General features: G+C 37.8%; 1 protein-coding gene across 1 annotated transcript in view; it reads left to right on the forward strand.

Moving 5' to 3' along the window:
* Positions 1-20,826, forward strand: part of LOC126470543 (target of rapamycin complex 2 subunit MAPKAP1) — a 116,011-nt gene extending 95,185 nt beyond the window's left edge. Inside the window, exons 8-9 of the mRNA XM_050098474.1 lie at positions 3,290-3,415; positions 15,394-20,826. Of these exons, the coding sequence (XP_049954431.1) occupies positions 3,290-3,415; positions 15,394-15,767 (500 nt within the window). The 3' untranslated portion in view covers positions 15,768-20,826. The remainder of the gene's footprint in view (positions 1-3,289; positions 3,416-15,393) is intronic.
* The last annotated feature ends 733 nt before the right edge of the window (positions 20,827-21,559 follow it).

Genomic DNA, 21,559 nt, shown 5'->3' on the forward strand with positions numbered 1-21,559 from the left:
TCTCTCATTGGTCCCTTATGTTTAGTTGCATGTTGGAATGGAAGTGACAAACAGAAACAGGTATGTGTATGCAGATGTACAAAAGAAACCACTAAACACAGTCCAGAGGTACATACAGGCAAGTTTTACAAATCCTTTTTAGTCTACAAGCTGAATTGAGCATATTTCTTAACTCACTTAGTTTCTGCTGTTGGCTGTTGCTCATCCGAGGTGCTGGCTGGGTGAAACTTTGCTGTAATTTGGAAGTCTGCCTTGCTTGACATTTGATGGCCTCAATGTACTGCATTTGGAGCTGTATGACTGACACATGAATGTGTCGCTTTTTTGCGTTCAATTCTCAATCAGTGAGCATGAAATCATTGGTCTCTTAATGCGTGTGACCTCCTACTGAACTGATGAAAGTGACTAGCACTGTGTCTCTTTCTAAGTTATCAGGGTTTACTGTTACTTTTCATACCTAGGTGATTTTTTAAATTTTTCGGGCAGCTCTTCATGATTCGGTCATTACACATTTCTTGATATCTTCTTGTCATCTTGAAGATATAATCTATATGAAAGCTAAAGAGCACTGTTGACGAGGGAAGTGGCCTTTCCTGGAAGAAAGGTATAACTGCTGTACAGGGTGACTAAGAATCCGTTTCCATCTAGCAGTGCAGTGGGTGTTGCTTCATAAAACAGGGACTTACTTCCTTGCTCTTGAGTTTGTAGATTGACTATATGTTCTGAATAATTCTCACTTGAAGTTTAAGTGAATTTAATTTTTGTGTGTGTGTGTGTGTGTGTGTGTGTGTGTGTGTGTGTGGGTGTGGTTTTTTTTTGGGGGGGGGGGGAGGGTTGAGTGTATGCTCAGGTGTGTGTGTGTTTTATTATTATTTTAATAATAACTGATTGGATATTAGAAACTACATTTTTGCCACTTATTTCATTGATTATTTATTTTTGCTTACTGGGTTTTGGGTTATTATACTAAACAATGGGCTAATGAACTGAAACCTTGGTTGCAAAAATAGATGGTCAAACAAGTGGAAAATAATGTGTTTTTTCCATGTAATAATGTTTTTCTGAGTATCCATAATGAATTGTCAACAGTCAAATGATTTCTTGGAGAAAATGTTTATAGTGACAGTATTATGAGAATTTTTTACAATAATGCATCATCATTACACACATTTATTCAAGATACTTCATACTCTTTCCAAAACAAGCACCATGTCGTTCAATATATATGGGACAGAACAGCCCCTTCTCTTTTATAACACAAAGTCATTCAATGCAAAAGTTACAACAGCTTTCATTTTTCATGTTGCAAGCTATCTACCTTCCAACTACAAATATGGTTATGTGAGAGTTTTTAATTTGGCAAAGGCTCATTCACTTAAAGGTAATGTGTTCATCTTCTGAACAGGATGCTGCTTCAGAAGTTAGTTCAATTTTTTCTTGTGAATGGTCAGTTTGATGAACTGTTGTGTGGCATTGAACAATTTATTAATTGAGTTTCCTTGTGTATACTCTACCACCATCATCTTTCCAAATTTTCATCGTAGTTCTGAAATACTACGTTCTACTTGTCTATGTCATGAGATCACATGTGGCCACCATTCATATCAAGGTCAATAGAGCATTGTATTTTCCTTTTTTGTGATGTTTTGTGCAAGCTTCATTTGCAGTTAATTTTACTTTTATTAATATAAAATTTTATAATAAGGATCTAATTAATTTATATTTTCATGTAAATTTTAATAAGTGTGATAGATTATATACTTCAGTATCACTCTTCATGTATGTTAGACTTGTTGCTCAAAACTATTTGTATTAGGTTGGTGCATAAGTTCATAGCTGTTTTGTTTGTTGGTACTCCTGCTGCTATGGGTTTATTTTTGACTGTCATTTTTTATTTGTAGAGTGACATTGCTATTTTAGAGTACATGTTGTCATTTGAAGATAGTTAGTGGCGGTACAGCCACTAGAAAATGGAGTGTCACATGGAGAAACCACAACATTTCCAACGTATTTTTCTGTTTGAGTTCACTAGAGGTATGACAGCAGTGGAGATAGCAAAAATCATTTGCACCCTGTATGGGGATAATGCCACTGGACAGAGCATGGCAAGAAACTGGTTTTCCCATTTTAAGGAGAATTGTTTTGATGTTAGTGATACTCTGTGTTCAGAAAGACCTTTGGGGTTTGAGGAGTATCACTTAAATGCATTAATCCACAATGATCAACATCAGTATACTCAAGAACTTGAAAATGTGATGAACTTTGATCCTTCCACCATTGTGCGACATTTGTATGCAATGGGGAGGAATGTTCAAGAATTTGGTGTATGAGTACTGCACGCTCTAAGTCAAAATCACAAAAATCAATGGGTGGTCGTATGTGCATCTCTGCTTGCTCATCATCAATGGGTTTGTGAACAACACTGACCATTTCTATCTTATTTCATTACTTGTGACAAGAAATGGTTGTTTATGCTAGCAAAAGGAAAAGAAAGGAATGGTAGGGCCCAAACAAAGCAGCAGCTCCTCATACCAAGACTTACGGCTAAAGACCTGTGCACAAATGATGATGTCACACATCTGGTGGAAGAGCGATGTCGTGATGTACTACAAATTGCTTCCCTGTGGTGTAACCGTCACTGTCAATAGACGAGATATCTTGCAGAAATTCAAGACTGTGTGAAGCACTGCTACTCCACGATAATACCTGCCCGCATTCTGCTAGACTGACAAAAAACACTGTACATAATTTGGGTTGAGAAATCGTTCCACACCCACCTTATTCACCTGATGTATCACCCTCAGTGTTTCATTTTTTCCACTCTGTCTCATACAACATTTCAAGAGGAAAATGCACTTTAAATGTGGCTTGGTGAGTTCTTCACCTGAAAACCACAAGATTTCGAAAGTCGTGGAACTGAAAAGTAACTCCAGCATTTGCGGACTGTTGTAAATAGTGGACATTATTATTGATGATGAAAGTCTGTGTTATGTGTATGTGTTGTGTTTATTAAACTTATGGAAAAATGCTATGAACTTATGTACCATCCCAATAGCTTAAAGAATGGGCAGTTAAGGATAAAATATAGTCGAATACCTATTGTTAGTCCAACTTTTGTTGTCATACTGCTCAAGAGTCTAACAATAATTTTGTTTTCAAAAAATTAAAATGTAGCACTGAATTTTCGGACCTATTATAGGATTCTTTCAAGTGGGCTATGTGTTTAGGTAATTTTCTTTTATTTATGAGTCACTGGATAGTAATTAATTTGAAGTTCTCTGTTTTCTAGTATTGTCACAAGATGCTGAAGATTGTCAGAGAATGAGAAACCACATGACAGCTATGGAAGCACCATTGTATCAATCATATCGTTTGTACATCATCAACAAACTGACAAAAACAGAAATTCTTCTAGGTATGTTTGTCTTTGTTAACATGTTGTCCATATAACTAATAATCTCTTACAGAGTTATACAGCCTGGGAAAGTTCCTTCCATAAGCTCACAGTTGATTTGTTATGAATACTTGTTAAAACTGGTATAGCTTTTTAATAATTTTCAGATTTTTATCATCTTGTTTCAGTACCATCCATCCATAGGTCAGTAGGTGCACAACTTAAACTAAGTCATAGGATTTTGTTTGAACCTACGTTTATTTACAAAATTGTGTATAATTTTATTGGAACTAATTATGTTGTTGCTGTTCATTTACAGTTTTGTCCTCTTTGTATCATGTAATGTTAAGCTAAATGTTATCTGTTTAAAATGGTGCTATAGTAGCAGGCTCTTTCTAACAGTTGACACGCTATTTCAAAGGTTCAGTCTTCCACTTTCTGAAGCAGTTTATAGTTGTGCCAGAGTTATATAAACCCACTCAATGATCCTGACATGGCCCCCCTTCTAACAGCCGTGTACCGCAAGTCTCTAGAGGAACGGAGGGTTCCAAATGATTGGAAAAGAGCACAGATAGTCCCAGTCTTCAAGAAGGGTCGTCGAGCAGATGCGCAAAACTATAGACCTATATCTCTGACGTCGATCTGTTGTAGAATTTTAGAACATGTTTTTTGCTCGAGTATCATGTCGTTTTTGGAAACCCAGAATCTACTATGTAGAAATCAACATGGATTCCGGAAACAGCGATCGTGTGAGACCCAACTCGCTTTATTTGTTCATGAGACCCAGAAAATATTAGATACAGGCTCCCAGGTAGATGCTATTTTTCTTGACTTCCGGAAGGCGTTCGATACAGTTCCGCACTGTCGCCTGATAAACAAAGTAAGAGCCTACGGAATATCAGACCAGCTGTGTGGCTGGATTGAAGAGTTTTTAGCAAACAGAACACAGCATGTTGTTATCAATGGAGAGACATCTACAGACGTTTAAGTAACATCTGGCGTGCCACAGGGGAGTGTTATGGGACCATTGATTTCACAGTATATATAAATGACCTAGTAGATAGTGTCGGAAGTTCCATGCGGCTTTTCGCGGATGATGCTGTAGTATACAGAGAAGTTGCAGCATTAGAAAATTGTAGCGAAATGCAGGAAGATCTGCAGCAGATAGGCGCTTGGTGCAGGGAGTGGCAACTGACCCTTAACATAGACAAATGTAATGTATTGCGAATACATAGAAAGAAGGATCCTTTATTGTATGATTATATGATAGCGGAACAAACACTGGTAGCAGTTACTTCTGTAAAATATCTGGGAGTATGCGTGCGGAGCGATTTGAAGTGGAATGATCATATAAAATTAATTGTTGGTAAGGCGGGTACAAGGTTGATTCCTTGGGAGAGTGCTTAGAAAATGTAGTCCATCAACAAAGGAGGTGGCTTACAAAACACTCGTTCGACCTATACTTGAGTATTGCTCATCAGTGTGGGATCTGTACCAGATCGGTTTGACGGAGGAGATAGAGAAGATCCAAAGAAGAGCAGCGCGTTTCGTCACAGGGTTATTTGGTAACCGTGATAGCGTTACGGAGGTGTTTAATAAACTGAAGTGGCAGACTCTGCAAAAGAGGCGCTCTGCATCGCGGTGTAGCTTGCTTGCCAGGTTTCGAGAGGGTGCGTTTCTGGATGAGGTTTCGAATATATTGCTTCCCCCTACTTATACCTCCCGAGGAGATCACGAATGTAAAATTAGAGAGATTAGAGCGCGCACGGAGGCTTTCAGACAGTCGTTCTTCCCGCGAACCATACGCGACTGGAGCAGGAAAGGGAGGTAATGACAGTGGCACGTAAAGTGCCCTCCGCCACACACCGTTGGGTGGCTTGCGGAGTATAAATGTAGATGTAGATGTAGATGTATCGAGTCATATCTTACATTGGATTCCCTTAGTAGTCAGTCTTCTTCAGGAAATAAGCAAACTAAACTCAGAACCATTGTACCTGAAAGACCACGCAATATAATTTGTGGAAATTTTGTGCAAGATATGAAAAGTTTTCAGGCACACTGTCACAAGTTTTCTTGTTATATATTTCATACAGAGATTGTCTGTTTTTGCCATTGTGCTACTAGGTTAGGGAAGTTTCATAGTGTAGTTCCGGCGTGCAATGTACATTTAACACTTAGCGTTCCATTGTTGAATCTCTGCTTGAACTTCGTGTAACATATGCCATGCACTATGCTTGCAGATTAGGAATGTAGATGTAGATGAGGTCTGAGCTAGAGCAGCTGGATAGTGTACATATTTGTTAATGAGTATATATTCATCAATGAGTAACAAATACGCTGCGAGACTCAAAGTACCATTTCGTTACTGCCTGAAAAATTTAATTACTCGCGTATAATCTCCCTGCACACAGTTTTTCAGTTTGGGTTGAGTTGGTAGTTTTCATATACCTCTCATTCGTTATCTTGGCTGATTTGGAGTGATGGAAACATTTTATCACTTGCTCATCTTTTTCCCCAAATGCAGTTAGTGCTAACTCAGTAGTTTTTGCATACCTCCAATTTCTTCTGGTCAGTGGCCAAAATCAGAAGTGACTTGAAGTACCATATGCATTTTGTCACTCACCATGTTTTCTTTCCTGCATACAGTATGTGTCTGGATCAGGCCAAGTTGACACTGTCAGTAAGTCTCTATTTCCTTAATTCCATTCTTCATCAAAAATACTGTTCCATGCACTACAGTTTCTGTGATATGGCAGATTGCTGGCTTTTTGATAACCCACAGCATTAAATGGAGGTTTTCACATGCTACAGCAAGTGGCCACAACACTGTAAGTGCTGTTTGCCAATCATATCTCTCTGTGCCTTGTGAATTGGAGGTTGGCCACCATATGGCAGACAGCCATTTCTGCCTACATTGGACAAGTGGCTATCTTCACACCAAGTGATAAAGCTGTACACTAAGCAGTTTGCTCTTACACTTGTATTATTTATTTTGTGCATGGTGCTTTTGTGAAAGAATGGATGTTGAAACAGACACAGAGGAATTAATTACTTTAACACAGGAATGGCCGTTGCTCTGTGATGACTACAGTCGTACTCAAAGATCCCAATACCATGGTTATTGCCTAGAGATAAGTATGTACGGTTCTTAATGAAAAATTTGAGGCTCTAGATACAGGGAAAAGTCCATGCATTGAGTACTTCAGTAAAAGATTTCAATGAGGATACTTACATCACTTTCCAAATCAGAGCACTGAAACACGAAACATTAAAAAGCAAAATCACTTGCCAAGTCAACCAGATCAGAATGCCAACATATTTACAACAGTAGCAACCTTTTCTGAAAGGACAAGTCCCACAGCATTTTTCACAAAATGTATATTAACTTAACAATCAGGAGCTAGAGGGAACTAGTGATACCATCAGCCTATTCATGATACTCATGCTTCTGCACCTGTTTCTTCTGCAGGTCCTTGTTTTCCCAGTGGATTTAATATGCCATAATGGTTTCCGAACTTGTAATTTTTTCATTTAAGGTGATAATCCTTTCAATACTGTAACAGCTTTGTTGATGAAGCTGCTTATTTGATTGTAATCGCCAGAATTTCAGTAGGCTGGATACGATTCATCGTGGAATTTTGCAGTTGTACATAATTCTGCAACCAACAATGCAGCTTGTTGAAACTTAAAACAGTCATCAAGTAGGAATTAAAAAAAAAACTTGTCCTTGTTACACTATAGTTATTCAAACTGGAGCTATAAAGCATTGAAAAATTCTCAGTTCCAATGAACTAGATTAACCCAGTGGATTCTCTGGTGCTACTATCAATAAAGAATATACAAATCAAGTAAATTCTTATGATTCATCTTCATTGGGCTGACAGCAGGGACAGGAAAAACTCGTTTTATATTATGACCACATTCAGTATAATTTTTTGCCACACTTGATGTTACTTTTATGATATTAGTTGTTACTTTTGATGAATTAATTGCTATTTTTGCCATATTTCATGTTATCTTTTGCCACATTTGGTGTCTCTTTTTTGCCAAAGTTGTTTTTTTGCCAGATTCAATGTTTTTTGTCAAATTCATGTCTTATTTGCCAGATTCAGTTCATTTTTTGACAGACTCAGTTCATTTTTGTCAAATTTGGCATTCTTTTTGCTAAATTTGGTGCTCGTTTTGCCAGTTCCCATGGTTTTTTGGCATTTTTTATGTGTTTTTTCCCAAATTCGGTGTTACTTTTTTTCAAAGTTTGGTAATTTTTTTTCTAAAATTCAATGTTCTTTTCTGACATTTGGTGTTCTGTTTTGTCAAATTCGGTTATAAATTTTGCCGATTTCTGTGCTACATATGCCGTCACATCAAATTTTTTATTACATGGGAAATGAACTGTCATTTTAAGATTATACACAAGCCACAAGCTGGAGCAGACCAAAAGTCAAAAAGCAATTTTAATATTCAGTAACTATCAGTTTCGAATATTAGTAAACTGCTGGTCATGGATTTATTAACATTTTATTGGAAAAATTACAAATTTCACAATATGTGATAAAAATTGCTGCTTTCATATTATTTCAGTAAGAACTGTTAATTTCGTCTCTCTCTCTCTCTCTCTCTCTCTTCTCTCTCTCTTTTTTTTTTTTTTTTTTTTTACTATCGTTAACAAAAAATTTTCCCGCGCTTGCAATCAGCTATGATTGTTGCAACAGATAGCTGTGTAACACAGAAGCCAACAGCTGTTCTGCAGTTAATAGCGTCTGCCACCAAACTGCAATAGCGGATGGTACTAACACTTTTAGCTTACATCCTTCTATCCATGAATGGAGAAAGATTAAAAAAATTTCAAACATTACATACATTTTATTCAGAGTAATTGTCTAAAACAAGAGGAATTCATTATGAAGCTAAGATATTTTTAGTGACCCCCAACAGAGATGGGTACCGTAACAGGCAATTCCTGCCTAGTACCTGAAGAGAAGATGAAGACATTTTTAGTGAATCCTTTTTTTAAATCGAGTGAAGTGTGTTGCAGTATTAATACTGTGTGAAATGAAAAACTTAAGTTTTCTTCATATAAACATTAAGACCTATATTAAAACACTAACTTGATTATCAGATTTAGCAAACTCTCATTTACACAATAATGCTTTTACAGCAACGAACTCGGACAACTCCATTCCTAGCCGCTGTATCTGACCCATAGCTAGAACATCTAAAACCTCTACAATAGACATGGCACATCTTACAGAATATGAAATAGGCCAAGCCCTGTGAGTTCAAATGCTGTGTGCAAGTAGTAGATGGTGTGAGTAACTTGAGTGGGAACTGTATGTTGCTGAGATCAGTTAGTTAGATCTGCCTATGTTTCTTACAGTGTGTTAAGTTCAATTGTAAAATTAAATTGTGATCCAAACTGAATGGTGAGATTAGCTCTACAATGGTGTATTGTACTATTCATATGAGTCTACATTACTGATAGTGTAGTACATTTTCTCATTATGTTGTGCTGTCATTTTGGAGAGAAAAAGCAGTGTGGCCTTTTCAGAGGAGAACCAAGAAATAAAGCAAAGTGCTATTTGTTTTGACAATCATACTCTTCCAGAGAAGGGTCCACAAGAAATTTCAGGAAACATCTATACATAGTGGCAGTCAGTAACAAAAGTAACAAGTAACAAATACTTTGTAACAGATACACGTCTCATCACTATCAAATGAATACAGTAAAAAATTTAGTTGTTAATTTTTATTGCTCTAGTCTAAACCATATGATATTTACTAGTCCAGATGGTATGATCGTATGTGTTGCAAAATTCTTTCTTACATGTTAAGGTGACTTTTGTGTAAGGAAAATAAAGTTTGTATGTTCACCTACATTGGGTTTTGCCTAAGCAATGGTAATGAAGTGTAAATGATTACTTGGCAGCTTTTCTCGGCTGACAGACAGTCTGAGGACAAATGTCATTTACATGGATTCATAAAGCTAACAGTTTACTAAAAAAAATACCAAGGTTTTTGGGATATTCAAAATAGTTCATTTATTTAGGCCACACAGTTTTTCATAACCTGTAAATTCTATTAGTTTTTTGAGAATAAATTCACTATTTCATGCTTGTTACAACTGTCATGTATTATGTTCCATTTTGTTTCTCACTTCAACTGTAGTTAACATCATTGATGTTTCCAGAATGAAATTTTAACTCTGTAGCGGAGTGTGCTCTGATACGAAACTTCCTGGCAGATTAAAACTGTGTGCCACACTGAGACTCGAACTCGAGACCTTTGCCTTTCATGGATAAGTGCTCTACCGAGAAAGGCAAAGGTCCCGAATTTGAGTCTCGGTCCGGCACACAGTTTTAATCTGCCAGGAAGTTTCTTCATTGATGTTTATCTTACAGTAATGCTGTTTTCGACTTTGTTACATGTTTATTAGTGAGCATAACCTCAGAAAAAATTTGAGACTTAACACTCATATTTGAAAAGTCTGTAAATGTTATCCCAGGTTTTTCTTTTGTAATTTATACAAACCACTTTCTTGGCCATTGTGGCATAAGAGATTAAAGGGAACTTTCAATACTAGGATCATACCAAATTGTGAAATATAATATGAGTGGGACTAATTTAATGTCAATTATTTGGTGTTCAGATGTACATTGTATCAGTAAGAATGTAACCCCCTGTTAATGGCATTCTCAGACTCTGAATGCTGTTCATAAGCAGCTGCAAATATCTTAGATTGCTGTCAGTTGTTTAGAAACTGCTTTGAATGGCCTGTTGTGCAAAGTGGTGAGAGACATGTGCTAGAGATACCAAAGGCACCTTAAGTACTATCCTCTATAGTGGATATAGTCTCCTGTGAGGAAGTACAGGATCTGTCACCACACATCCACTTGACTGTGAGTAGTGTTTCAGTGGTAGACTAAGTGGTCCTGTAAAGGGGAGGTACAGACCAAGCAGAACTCAAGGTATTACACCCATTCTCCTATCAAACAAATGAGACATGTCACCTGTTGAGAAACCTGCTGCGTCTTGTGTCAACGGGAGCCAAACACAAAAGGGTAGGAGTCTGTTAATTGTCATCAGTTTAAACATATGACTAATAACCATACCCCTTACGGAAATGGTATCAAGATACAGAAGGGATCATCTTGTGCGTCCTGTGTATGTGGTTGGAGATCCCATTCGACATGTGAAAGAGGCTGGTCTGGCAACTATCGAGGGAACAGCGTGCAAACAACTGGATATGGCTGTGCATGTCGGAATGAACGATGCTGTCATCTCGAGTCTGAAGTCGTACTTGTAGCTTTCCAGTGGTTGGTAGAGAGGGTTGAGATGATCTGCTTTGCTCACAGAGTTTCAGTTAAGCTCACAACCTGCAGTAATGTCCCCAGAGCTGATGATAAAAATCTGAAAATTATGAAAAAACTATATCAGTTTTAACAGGTATTCATAACAAATCAACTGAACCCAGTAGAAGGCTCGAAACAGAAACTTCGAAGGTTCTGTGATGAGCTAGGCTGTGACTGCCTGGACTTGCACCATAATGTTGATAACTGAAGGGTCCTCTTAAATGAGTTGCGGGTGCACTAAACATCAAAGTCTGTTACCCTGGTGTCTGATTGAGTGTGGATTGCATACGAGGGTTTTTTAGCATATGCGACATTTCATCAATTCCAAGTAATGATAGTTGTATGAGACCCAAAAGTATTAGGGTAGTTTTCAAAGAAATGCTCTTACCAATGAAACAATTAAAATCCGAGTAATGAAACACAAAAGCATCTGCAACAATGTCCCAGTGTTGCAAGCACTCCAAAAAGACAGTGGAGCTCATACAATACTAGGTATAAAAAATGGCCAAAACGCCAATATTGACACCGGTGAGAATTTTTGGGGTAAGTTTAAGAGTATATTGAAAAGCTAGCATAATGGAAAAAGAAGGTGGCGTACACCAACAGAAGTAAGACGATCAAGACACCAAGAAGGAATTGTGCAAATAAACAAAAGTTGGTAGGCGTGTTTCTACATCTGAAAGATGATGTCTCTTCAAATTTTGTGCCAGTTGCATAAGGGTGGTACTACTAATGCGACTATGAGGATGCAAATCAGGTTTGCTTTAAATAAAAGCTGTAATAGTTGTGAGCATTAAGTTAGCTTTGAGATTGGACACGGTGAGTTAATGTTAGTCAAGAATGCTTTTAAGGTGACAAATAATGCCATTATCGACACCTCACAGAGTTTGAAAAAGGTGATGTAATAGGGCCGCAAGAAGCTGGATGTTCCTTCTGCAGTACTGCAGAGAGACTTGGCACAACTGTAACCACTGTACATGTGTGCTGGTAGTGGTTGTCAAGGAAATGTACGGTTGCAAGAAGACTGGCCACTGGATGGCCGTGTGACACTACTGAGAGAGAAGACCATTGTCTTCAGTGTGTGGCTCTGGCACATCGTACTTCATATGCAGCAGCAGTTGGCATCACAGTGACACAACAAATCAAGTACTTCAAGGACAGCTCCGAGCCAGCTGCCGTGTAGTGTACATTCCACTGACCACAAACTACCGTCACTTGTGATTTCAGTGATGATGGGCAAGAGCTCATTGGAGGGCAGGGTGGAGGTCTGATGTGTTTACTTATGAAAGCTGGTTCTGTGTTGGTGCCAATGATGGCCTTGTATTGGTTAGGAGAAGGCCAGTTGAGAGCCTGCAACCAACCTGTCTGCATGCTAAGACACACTGGACCTATATCTGGGACTATGTTCTGGTGCACAATTTTCTGTGGCAGCAGGAGCACTCTGGTGGTTCTCATAAACCCTGACTGCAAATTTTTACATCAATCTGGTGATTCAAACTGTTGTGATGATGTATATGAACAGCATTCCAGGGAGCGTTTTCCAGCAGGATAACGCTAACCCGTGTACTGTTGTGTAACCCGACATGCTCTACAAAGTGTCAACGTGTTGCCTCGGCCTGTTCAATCACCAAATCTGTCACCAGTTGAGCGCACATGGGAAATCGTCAGATGACAACTCCAGCGTCATCCACAACCGGCATTAACCCTTCCTGTACTGACCAATCGAGTGCGTCAAGCATGGAATGCATTCACTTAAACTGATATCCAGAATCTGTACAACACAATGCACGCACATTCGCATTCTCACAGTCAACATTCTAGTGGTTACACCAGTTTTTTTAAATGTACCAGCATTTCGCATTTGCAATATCTCGTGCTTACGTTAACCCGTGATCTTACAGTGCAAATCACTTAAATATGTTGCCTAGACAAAAGTATTTGCAAAATTTCATTACTCTACATTAATTATTTTTTTGATATTGTGATTTTTTGCCCATCAGTGTATTTGTTACAGTAAACACAAAACTCAAATTCACAAAGATAGAAATTGAAACTGCATGTGATATTGTTTGGCTAAGATTCAGTATCAAGGTTGGTCACCCACTTCTCCACCCTCAGATGTAAGCAAAAGTTTTAAAGAAAATCTCATTTCGCTAGCACGAATGTTGCCCAATCGTGCTATCATTGAAGACTTCAATATCCAACAATCAGTTGGGAAAATTATGGCTTTTTAAGGTGGTGGTCCTGACAAGAGATAAAACACTACTAAATGCACTCGTTCCGGAGCCTACTTGTCGTGGAAATGTATTAAACCTAATGGCAACAAATAGAGCTGAGCTCCTTGAGAATGTCCATATTGAAACTGCCATCAGGCAGTTAGAGCATCAGTGATTAGTAAAGTCCAAAGGACAGCTGAAACAAGTAGGAAGATTTACATGGGTTGTAAGTTAGAATAAGAGGCAGTCATGTCACATCTCCAAGAGGACTCAAAATATTTACTTCTGGGCAGGAGCATATAGAATCTTGGCTCAAGTTTAAAAAAATAGTTGACAGTACACTAGACAGATATGTACATAGCAGAAAAGTTCATGATGGGAGGAATAAAATCACTGTAAAGAAATTTGTAAAGAAACAGTGTCTTTTCTGTGATAGGTTTAAAACAAAGCATAGGACCATAGGTAGAATTATGTGAATGAAATTTATTTGGCTCTCAGCAGTGCATGAATCCTACAATGGCTACCATAACAGAATATTTTTGAAACATCACTCACAAAACCCAAATAAATTCTAGTCATGTGTAAATGCTGTAAGTAGTGCCAAAGTTAGTGTCCACATGTGTGGATGATATAGGAACTGAAACTGAGGGTAACAAAGTAAAAGCAGAAAAACTGAATTCAGTTTTCAGATATTCCTTTATTAAGGAAGATACAGATTTACTGTTGCACTTAACTTCTTGCACCACTGCAAAGATGATAACTATAGACATTAGTGAGAGTGGTGTTGAGAAACAGCTAAAATAGCTAATATTAAACAAGACTCCAGGCCCGATAGAATCCTGACAAGTATCTTTACAGGATCTGCAGCTCAGTTAGCTCCATTTAAACATAATATACCATAGATCCCTTTAACAAAAACTGTGCGCTGTGGTTGGAAAGTAGTACAGGCCACTTGTGTCTTCAAAAAGGGTAATAGATGTGGTCCTTAAAACTACTGTCCACTCTCATTGATGTCCATATGTTGTAGAATCGTATAATTTACAATAAGCTCAAAAACAATGAGGCACCTTGAAGTGAGCTCTTCCATACCACCCAGCATGGATCCAGAAAACATCCATTATGCAAAACCCAACATGTGCTTATCTCACATGATGTCCTGACTGCCATGAATCAAGAAAGCAGATTAGTATCTCTTGAATTCCAAAAATCATTTGACTTGCTATCTCACCAGTGTTTATTAACAAAAGTATGGAGAAGTAATTTCAGGCTTTCCCCAGGAAAGTGTGTTGGGGCTCTAGTTCTTCATGTTGTATATTAGTGACTTGGCAGAAAATATTAACAAACACCTCAAACTTTTCACAGATGATGAAATTATCTATAATGAAATAATGTTTGATAGAAACTGCATAAATATTCAGTCAAATCATGATGAGTTCAATGTAATGAAAATATTGGGAACTTGCTTTAAATTTTCAGAAATGTATAACAGTGCACTTTTCAAAATGAAGAATAGTAGTATCCTATGTCTAAAATGCCAATGATTCACAGTTGAACTCACTCAACTCAGACAAATATCTGGGTGTGGCAATTTGTGGGGATATGAAATAAAAAATGTAAAAAATAAACAAACAGTGCCTGCTACTGGCAGAGGTAGAGTATTTAATAATAGAACAGTTAAAAGTTTTGATGTTTGTTGAAATTTTTGTCTGATATAAGAATCTGTGAAGTAGCAGTCTGCTTCAGTTACAAATGATTGCTGCTAAACCATACTTTGATCAGCATCATCTAATGTGATTTATTTATGGTTGGAAGTTTTGTTTACTGCTGTAACATCTCAGTGCACATTGTTTTCTTGCACAAAACCATATAGTGTCTAATTGACATGAATAATTCTTCAATGCAATATTAAATAAGAAGTTGAGTAAGGGCTTTTAAACAAGAAACTTCTTTTATACAATTATTTGTCTTGAATCGAATGCTTTTTTGTGTGACTACTTAAAGACTGTAACTATAGATTTGAAGAAAAATGAGATGTCTGTCACTCACAATGTGGATGTGTAGTAATATATACCTTTGTGAACTACCACTGGCATGAGACTGTTAGTAGGCATTGGCTTTTTTACAATGCACAGAATATCTGTCTGTATAATTGCATTATGAAGTTAGTAGCAATACTTTATTTGTGATTTTGAGATTACATGTATGTGCAACTGAAAAAATGCAGTTTGTATTTAACAAAATCCTCTTCATTGCAATTCATTTCTCTAAATAATCAGTGTTAATGGAGATAGTATTTTTGCATCATCTAGTAATTAATATACAGTAGTTTGTTTTGTAGCAATAGTTTCAACTGGTGTTATAATATATGTAAAAATCTTCTGCTGTGATCTCCTATCAAGAGCAAAAATAAATTTATTGTATGCTTTTATCACAGGAATATCTGGAGAGAAAGTAGAGATTGACCCAGTTGTACAGCAGAAAGTGGCATCAAAATTCTGGGGGCGACAGAAAGCTGTAAGCTATGACATGGACAATGTAGCTGCTTGTGACCTCACAGACACAAAATCCGGTGGCCGTGCAACATTTCGTCTTGTATATCATCATGCACCATCAGCTGAGCAAAATCAGCCTGCAGCAGCCAGTTATAAGCACCATGATTTTGAAGCTGATCATGCAACAGCTGATGAAATTGTGCAGAAAGTCAATCATATTTTGGAATTAAGATCTAGTGTACGGAGAAAAGAATACCTCACTTTGCGGGAAAGGAAGTCTCACAGGCGGAAGAGTTTCCATCTTGGACCAAGATGATTACTAGAGTTAGTACTTAGGTATTTTGGTTATACAGATAAGTTATGTCTTCAGTCTTGTTTAGCTGTTAATCATTCCTAAGTACCCATGGAACCAGACAGTTACTGTTAGGATAATCTGATGAGTATTATGTTGTAATGTTCCTTTGGAAGTTCTCTTCCTTTTAACAAGTATAGTATTTTCATGAATGTGCCTGTTGACTCAGTCAAGTACTAAATACTACTGGTTCTGGACCACACATTTTGTGCATTGTGGACATAAATCTGCTATAAAATGTGTGATGCGGTTTTTCAGCTTTTTCCAGTGTACTTCATGTTGAAATAGTTCATGGGTGAACTATTTTGATATTGATAAGTATTTGTAAAATATGTAAAGAGTGAAATATTGTTACCTGGATAAAGGGACCTTGTGTGATTATTTTGAAACATTTTGTTGTTGTTTTACTATTTAATGTGACACAGTACTTAAATGCATCAGTATACCATAGATAAGAGTTTTGCTTTGTCTGATTTGTTTTAGAATTAGCAACTGTGTTTGCTGACAATGCTTAAATTAGAGATTTTTCGAAATACAGTACAGTTTTCTTTGAGTAGAGCTGCTGTTCGCTGGCTGAGTTTGCTATCTAATTTCAATGTGTCCTTGAAGAACTTGAATATGTGATGATATTTTTTTAATATTTGAACTTCAAGTTTTAAGTGGGAGGGGAAGCAGTAAAATGTTTGTATATTTGCTAGGCAAATAATATGTCTATTTATTGGTAATTATATATGTAACTGTTAACATTGAAAGGAATGTTTTAAAGGACATTATGAGCATGATGCAAATTTTACTTGTGTAGTATAATGTACTATTCAGTTTTAGGGCTTAATACTCTATGATCACAAAATTATCTAGTAACAAATACATGTAATTATTTCATCTTAGCTGCTTTGTGAGTCCTGTTGCAGGAACTTTTAAGAGTGTTGTGTTTAAAGGAACTATGTGTGAAATTTGGAATACCCATGACTTACAGATATTGCTAGTCCCTCCCATTTTATTAAGTTTGTATTATATGAAATATTATAAGTATAATTTTTTGCTACTGCTGTTATAGTTGTTAATACTGTGTGTTAATGTTAATGTTGTTGTGTTCAGAGAGTTGTGTATACAATTTTAACTGTTACTAAAGTCATTAATTTATTTATATATATGTATTTGTTTATTGAAAATGCAGAAAATACAAATTATTAATTAATATCTGTAACAGTGCCTAAACAATCAGAAACTGTAATGCACTGAGAAGATTAATGGTGTAAGGAAAGTACCAGTTGCAGGGGAAAGTTACTCTTTAGGTTGGCGAGACGTGGTATGCCAGGCTAATGGCAGACAAATCAATGAAATCTGTTCTTGCAGTGTAAGTGTACTTCATTTGTTTGTTTATTTTACTCTAAATTGTTTTACATTTTTAAGAGATGTGTTAAATGAAAAGAGATTTTATATTGTTTCACAATGTACTTATTGCATAAACTAACATCAGTTGATTGCAATTGTTCAGTGTGGTTGTCATAAACTTAGTGCTTCTATGCCAGCTTTACATAATAATCTGCAGGAAATAAAATTTTCCAATCCAGTATACATTTATTTAGAATAACTTCTTCATCATGTTTCTGCTTTTAATTGTTTTGTTCGGTAACCCACAAGATATGAAAATCTGATTCTAAGAGATCTGGTGAGTGTATGAGCAGAGGGAACATGATAAACTGAAACAACTAATGCCAGTTAACTCCGTTGTTATAACACTACCAACATCTTGTTTTGGAGAAACATTTTACTGTCATCATACCGAATATTTCTTTAGAAGTACCAGGTTTTGTAAGTGATGCTAAACACACTGCACCTTTTTCTCTCTCGCATTCGGGAGGACGACAGTTCAATCCTGTCTCTGGCCATCCTGATTTAGGTTTTCCGTGATTTCCCTAAATCATTTCAGGCGAATGCCGAGATTGTTCCTTTGAAAGGGCACGGCCGATTTCCGTCCCAATCCTTCCCTAACCCGAGCTTGCGCTCTGTCTCTAATGACCTCGTTGTCGATGGGACGTTAAACTCTAACCACCACCACCACCACCACAACCACCACCTTTTTCTCTTATAGCATGACCTCGTGTGCAGCCAGAAAAAAGTTAATATGGTTTGGTCTACTGATGATACCATCATATTATCATCACCATCATCATAATCATCATCTAGCTATCTCTTAATATCAGAAACAGTCTAGTGTGAAAATGTTTAATCTTTCATCTAATACAAAGGGCAAGTATGGATAGGTTTTGATTAAGTTAAGGAAAATATGGTTTATGCAATCTTTTTGAAACAAACTGAATTGGATGGTGTAATGGCTGAGCTAACATTGTTGTCAAATAATGATCGATCCTCCTTAACAGTGAGTTAATTGTTTTCCTGTATCATTTTGTCAGAAGTTCTTTCCCAGATTATGACGTGGGAAGTTTTCAGTATTAGGATCAGCTTTCAAACTCGGTGCTTTCTTTTTCATTTCTTTACCTGTTGTCACACAGTTCCTCATCTGCAACTCAGTCATTTTTCATTATTTCACATTTACATTTATTAATTTGCAGCAATTACAATCCTTCATGTGTCCAAAGTTGTTTCTTCTCCAATATGAGTCTGGCAATTGTTGCAAATGACCTGAAAACTGGAAATAAAGAAAAGAATCACTGTGGAAGTATACATGAATGCTTTAGGCGATTCTGTTTCCATGAAAAAAAAAAAGTTTATTTTCATAGTGAATCAAATTTATTTCTGAACACAAATAGAGATAGCAAAATACTTGCATAGAGAAAAGGTAAAATCTGTGGCACAAGCATGCGACCTGGCTATTGGTCTAACTGCAGGGAGAGTTCAGTCTTTCTTTGCCATAGCACTAGGAGGGGGAGGGTGGCAGGCCCATTGCACCAGCCACCTTTTAACCCTCAAACTGATCCCCCAGTACTCATTTGATAGCAGGCTGAGTGGAGCTGGGGTCATCGTGGAGAAAGTGGAACGAGGAAAAATCCCCACCTCTATCTGGGATTGAACTCTGGACCCCCAGAGCCACTAGACAATCACAGCATCAAGTACTTGCGTACTGTCTGTTCAATATTAATTGAGCAGTGGTGGTGGTCTTTTATATTCTGGGATAGCAAATTTTATGTTGTTTAATCCAGAATGCATATATGTTACCACATCTTCAGTATTGTTGAGCAGACTGTTGGTACAGTATCCCACTGTGTCAGCAGAATGTATTTTTGCCTCCTAAATGTCAACCCACCTTCATCCATTTACCCATGACAATAAGAATCTGTAATACACATTAGCTAATTTTTGTGTGAGGTAAAACAGTATTGTAAAATAGTCATTTCAAGCATTTCTAACAATAAAATGAAATTCCACATAATTATTGTGGAATAAGGATTGGTAAAATTTAAATAATTTAGGAGTAAAGGAGACCACATATCGAATAGCAGAAGCATTGGGTCATCGACAGACACACATAAAATGAGTGAAAACTTTGCTAGCATTTGGGATAAAGTGTTTGATGAGTGAGAGTGCTCGCACGCGCACCCCCCCCCCCCCCCCCCCCCCACACACACACACACACCTGTGCACCTACAGTGTGCGGCCTGGATAGACAGTTCAGCAGATGGACTGGATTTGGGATTGTGTTGGGACCTGTGCACCTACAGTGTGCTGCCTGGATAGACGGTTCAGCAGATGGACTGGATTTGGGATTGTGTTGGGTTGAATGGGTAGAGGGAGAAAGAAGCTGGAAGGGAGTTAGGGATGGGTAACTGGCAGCTCAGAGGGAGGTAACAGATGTGCAGGCTAGGAATGTGAGAGGAAGGGGTGGCAGTTGTGTGGGCTAGGCATGCGGCGCAAGAGTACTGCCATAGACACTATCCCCCAAACCTAGTCCACAAACAGATTTCCCGTGTCATATCCTCACACCCCTAATCCTCCCACCACCCCCAAGAATCGGCTGCAAATGAGCTTCCCCCTCACCAGCCAGTATCACCCTAGACTGGAGCTATTGAACCATGTCTTTCACCAGGGCTTTGATTATTTATTATCATGCCTGGAAATGATGAACGTCCTACCAAAGATCCTCCTCACACCTAATGTGATATTGTGTCATCCACCCAATCTACACAACATCCTTGCCCATTCTTATGCCACTCCCACTACCAACCCCTTGTTCACATGGGCCATATCCTTGTGGAATTCCCACATACAACAGCTGTCTGATGCGTGCATGCAGCGCATCCTACTTTACTCTACTCTAGTCTGCTGCTCACAGGCTTGTCCTACCCCATCAGAGACAGGGCTACCTGCGAAAGCAGTTGTATGATATACTAGCTCTGCTGCAATAATTGCAAAGCATTTTATATTGGCATGACCACCAACAGCTTTCCACCAGAATGAATGGCTACTGACAAACAATGGCCGAGAACAAAGTTGACCACTTTGTGGCATAGCACATTGCTGAGCACAACATGTTTGAGGTCAATATCTGCTTCACAACCCATATCAGCTGACTCCTTTTCTGTAGTACCGGCTTTTCTGATTTACATAGATGAGAGTTAGCCTTGTAACACGTCTTTCAATACTATAATCTTCCTGGCCTCAATCTCTGCCAATCCATTCTCCACACACCCTCCATCTAACACTTTACCCTTTGTCTGTCCTATCACTTCCTCCCAATCCAGACCTTCACACCATCTTCTTCGTGCACTGCACCTCATCATCTCTGGTCCCCATGTGCCACATGCTTAGCTTGGGCACCTGGCACCCTTCATTCCCACATTAGTAGTGTGCACACTTGCTGCCTTCCTCTGAGTCACTAGCTATCTGTCCCCAATCCCTCCTCCAGCTTTCTGCCTCTTTCTTCCTCTACCCACCCAACTCGACACAACCCTCGACCCAGGCCACCCACTGAATTGACTGTCTAGCTGGCACAATGTAGGTGGTGCACTGGTGTGTGTGTGTGTGTGTGTGTGTGTGTGTGTGTGTGTGTGTGTCACTCTCTTGCCCATCAGAGGATTTCATATAACAAAAGCTATTAAAATTTTCATTCTCTTTTGTGTGTGCAGATCGACGACTCAGTGCTTCTGCTGTTCATTGAGTAGTCTCCTTTATTCCTAAATTATTTAATTTTTGCCGGATTTGGTAAAAAATATCACAGTTAACAAGCAGTGAAGGATTATATTTTAACTTTTTCATTCGTAAATAAATTGTAGTTTAGAGGACTGTGACTGAATGAGTTAAATTTATTGTCCATAGATACACCTGCTCAGTCACTCTGCTACAACATATGTTAATCTTTACTATGCATTTTTCATGTATGCATCACATTTAACACTGATCACGTGGTTTTCAGCCAAGTTCATTATCTTATTAATTGAACATACAGTAAACAATATGATTTTGCAGTAGCCAAAAGATGTACTTAGAATTTCTGAACAATGCACACAGGGTGGCATAAATTAATAGATTGCACAGTTTTGACTTAGCAGATGTATACATTTATTGACTATAAAATAAACAGAGTTTTGTTAAATCAGTGTCTATTAGTTCAACATAGGTTTTGTGTGCAGTTTTGAATTAGGTTTGTGTGGCTGTCAGAACTTGGGATCTCATTACGTATGTCATTTTCAGTAAACAAATCATGTTCAGTGATGGAGGCAATTTCATTGCAGTGGAAAACTTGGATACTGTTAAGATTTTTGTAGAGACTAAAATTTAGACTGAATTATTGTTGA

The sequence above is a fragment of the Schistocerca serialis genome, chromosome 3, assembly GCF_023864345.2.
Source record: "Schistocerca serialis cubense isolate TAMUIC-IGC-003099 chromosome 3, iqSchSeri2.2, whole genome shotgun sequence".
Classification (NCBI taxonomy): domain Eukaryota; kingdom Metazoa; phylum Arthropoda; class Insecta; order Orthoptera; family Acrididae; genus Schistocerca; species Schistocerca serialis.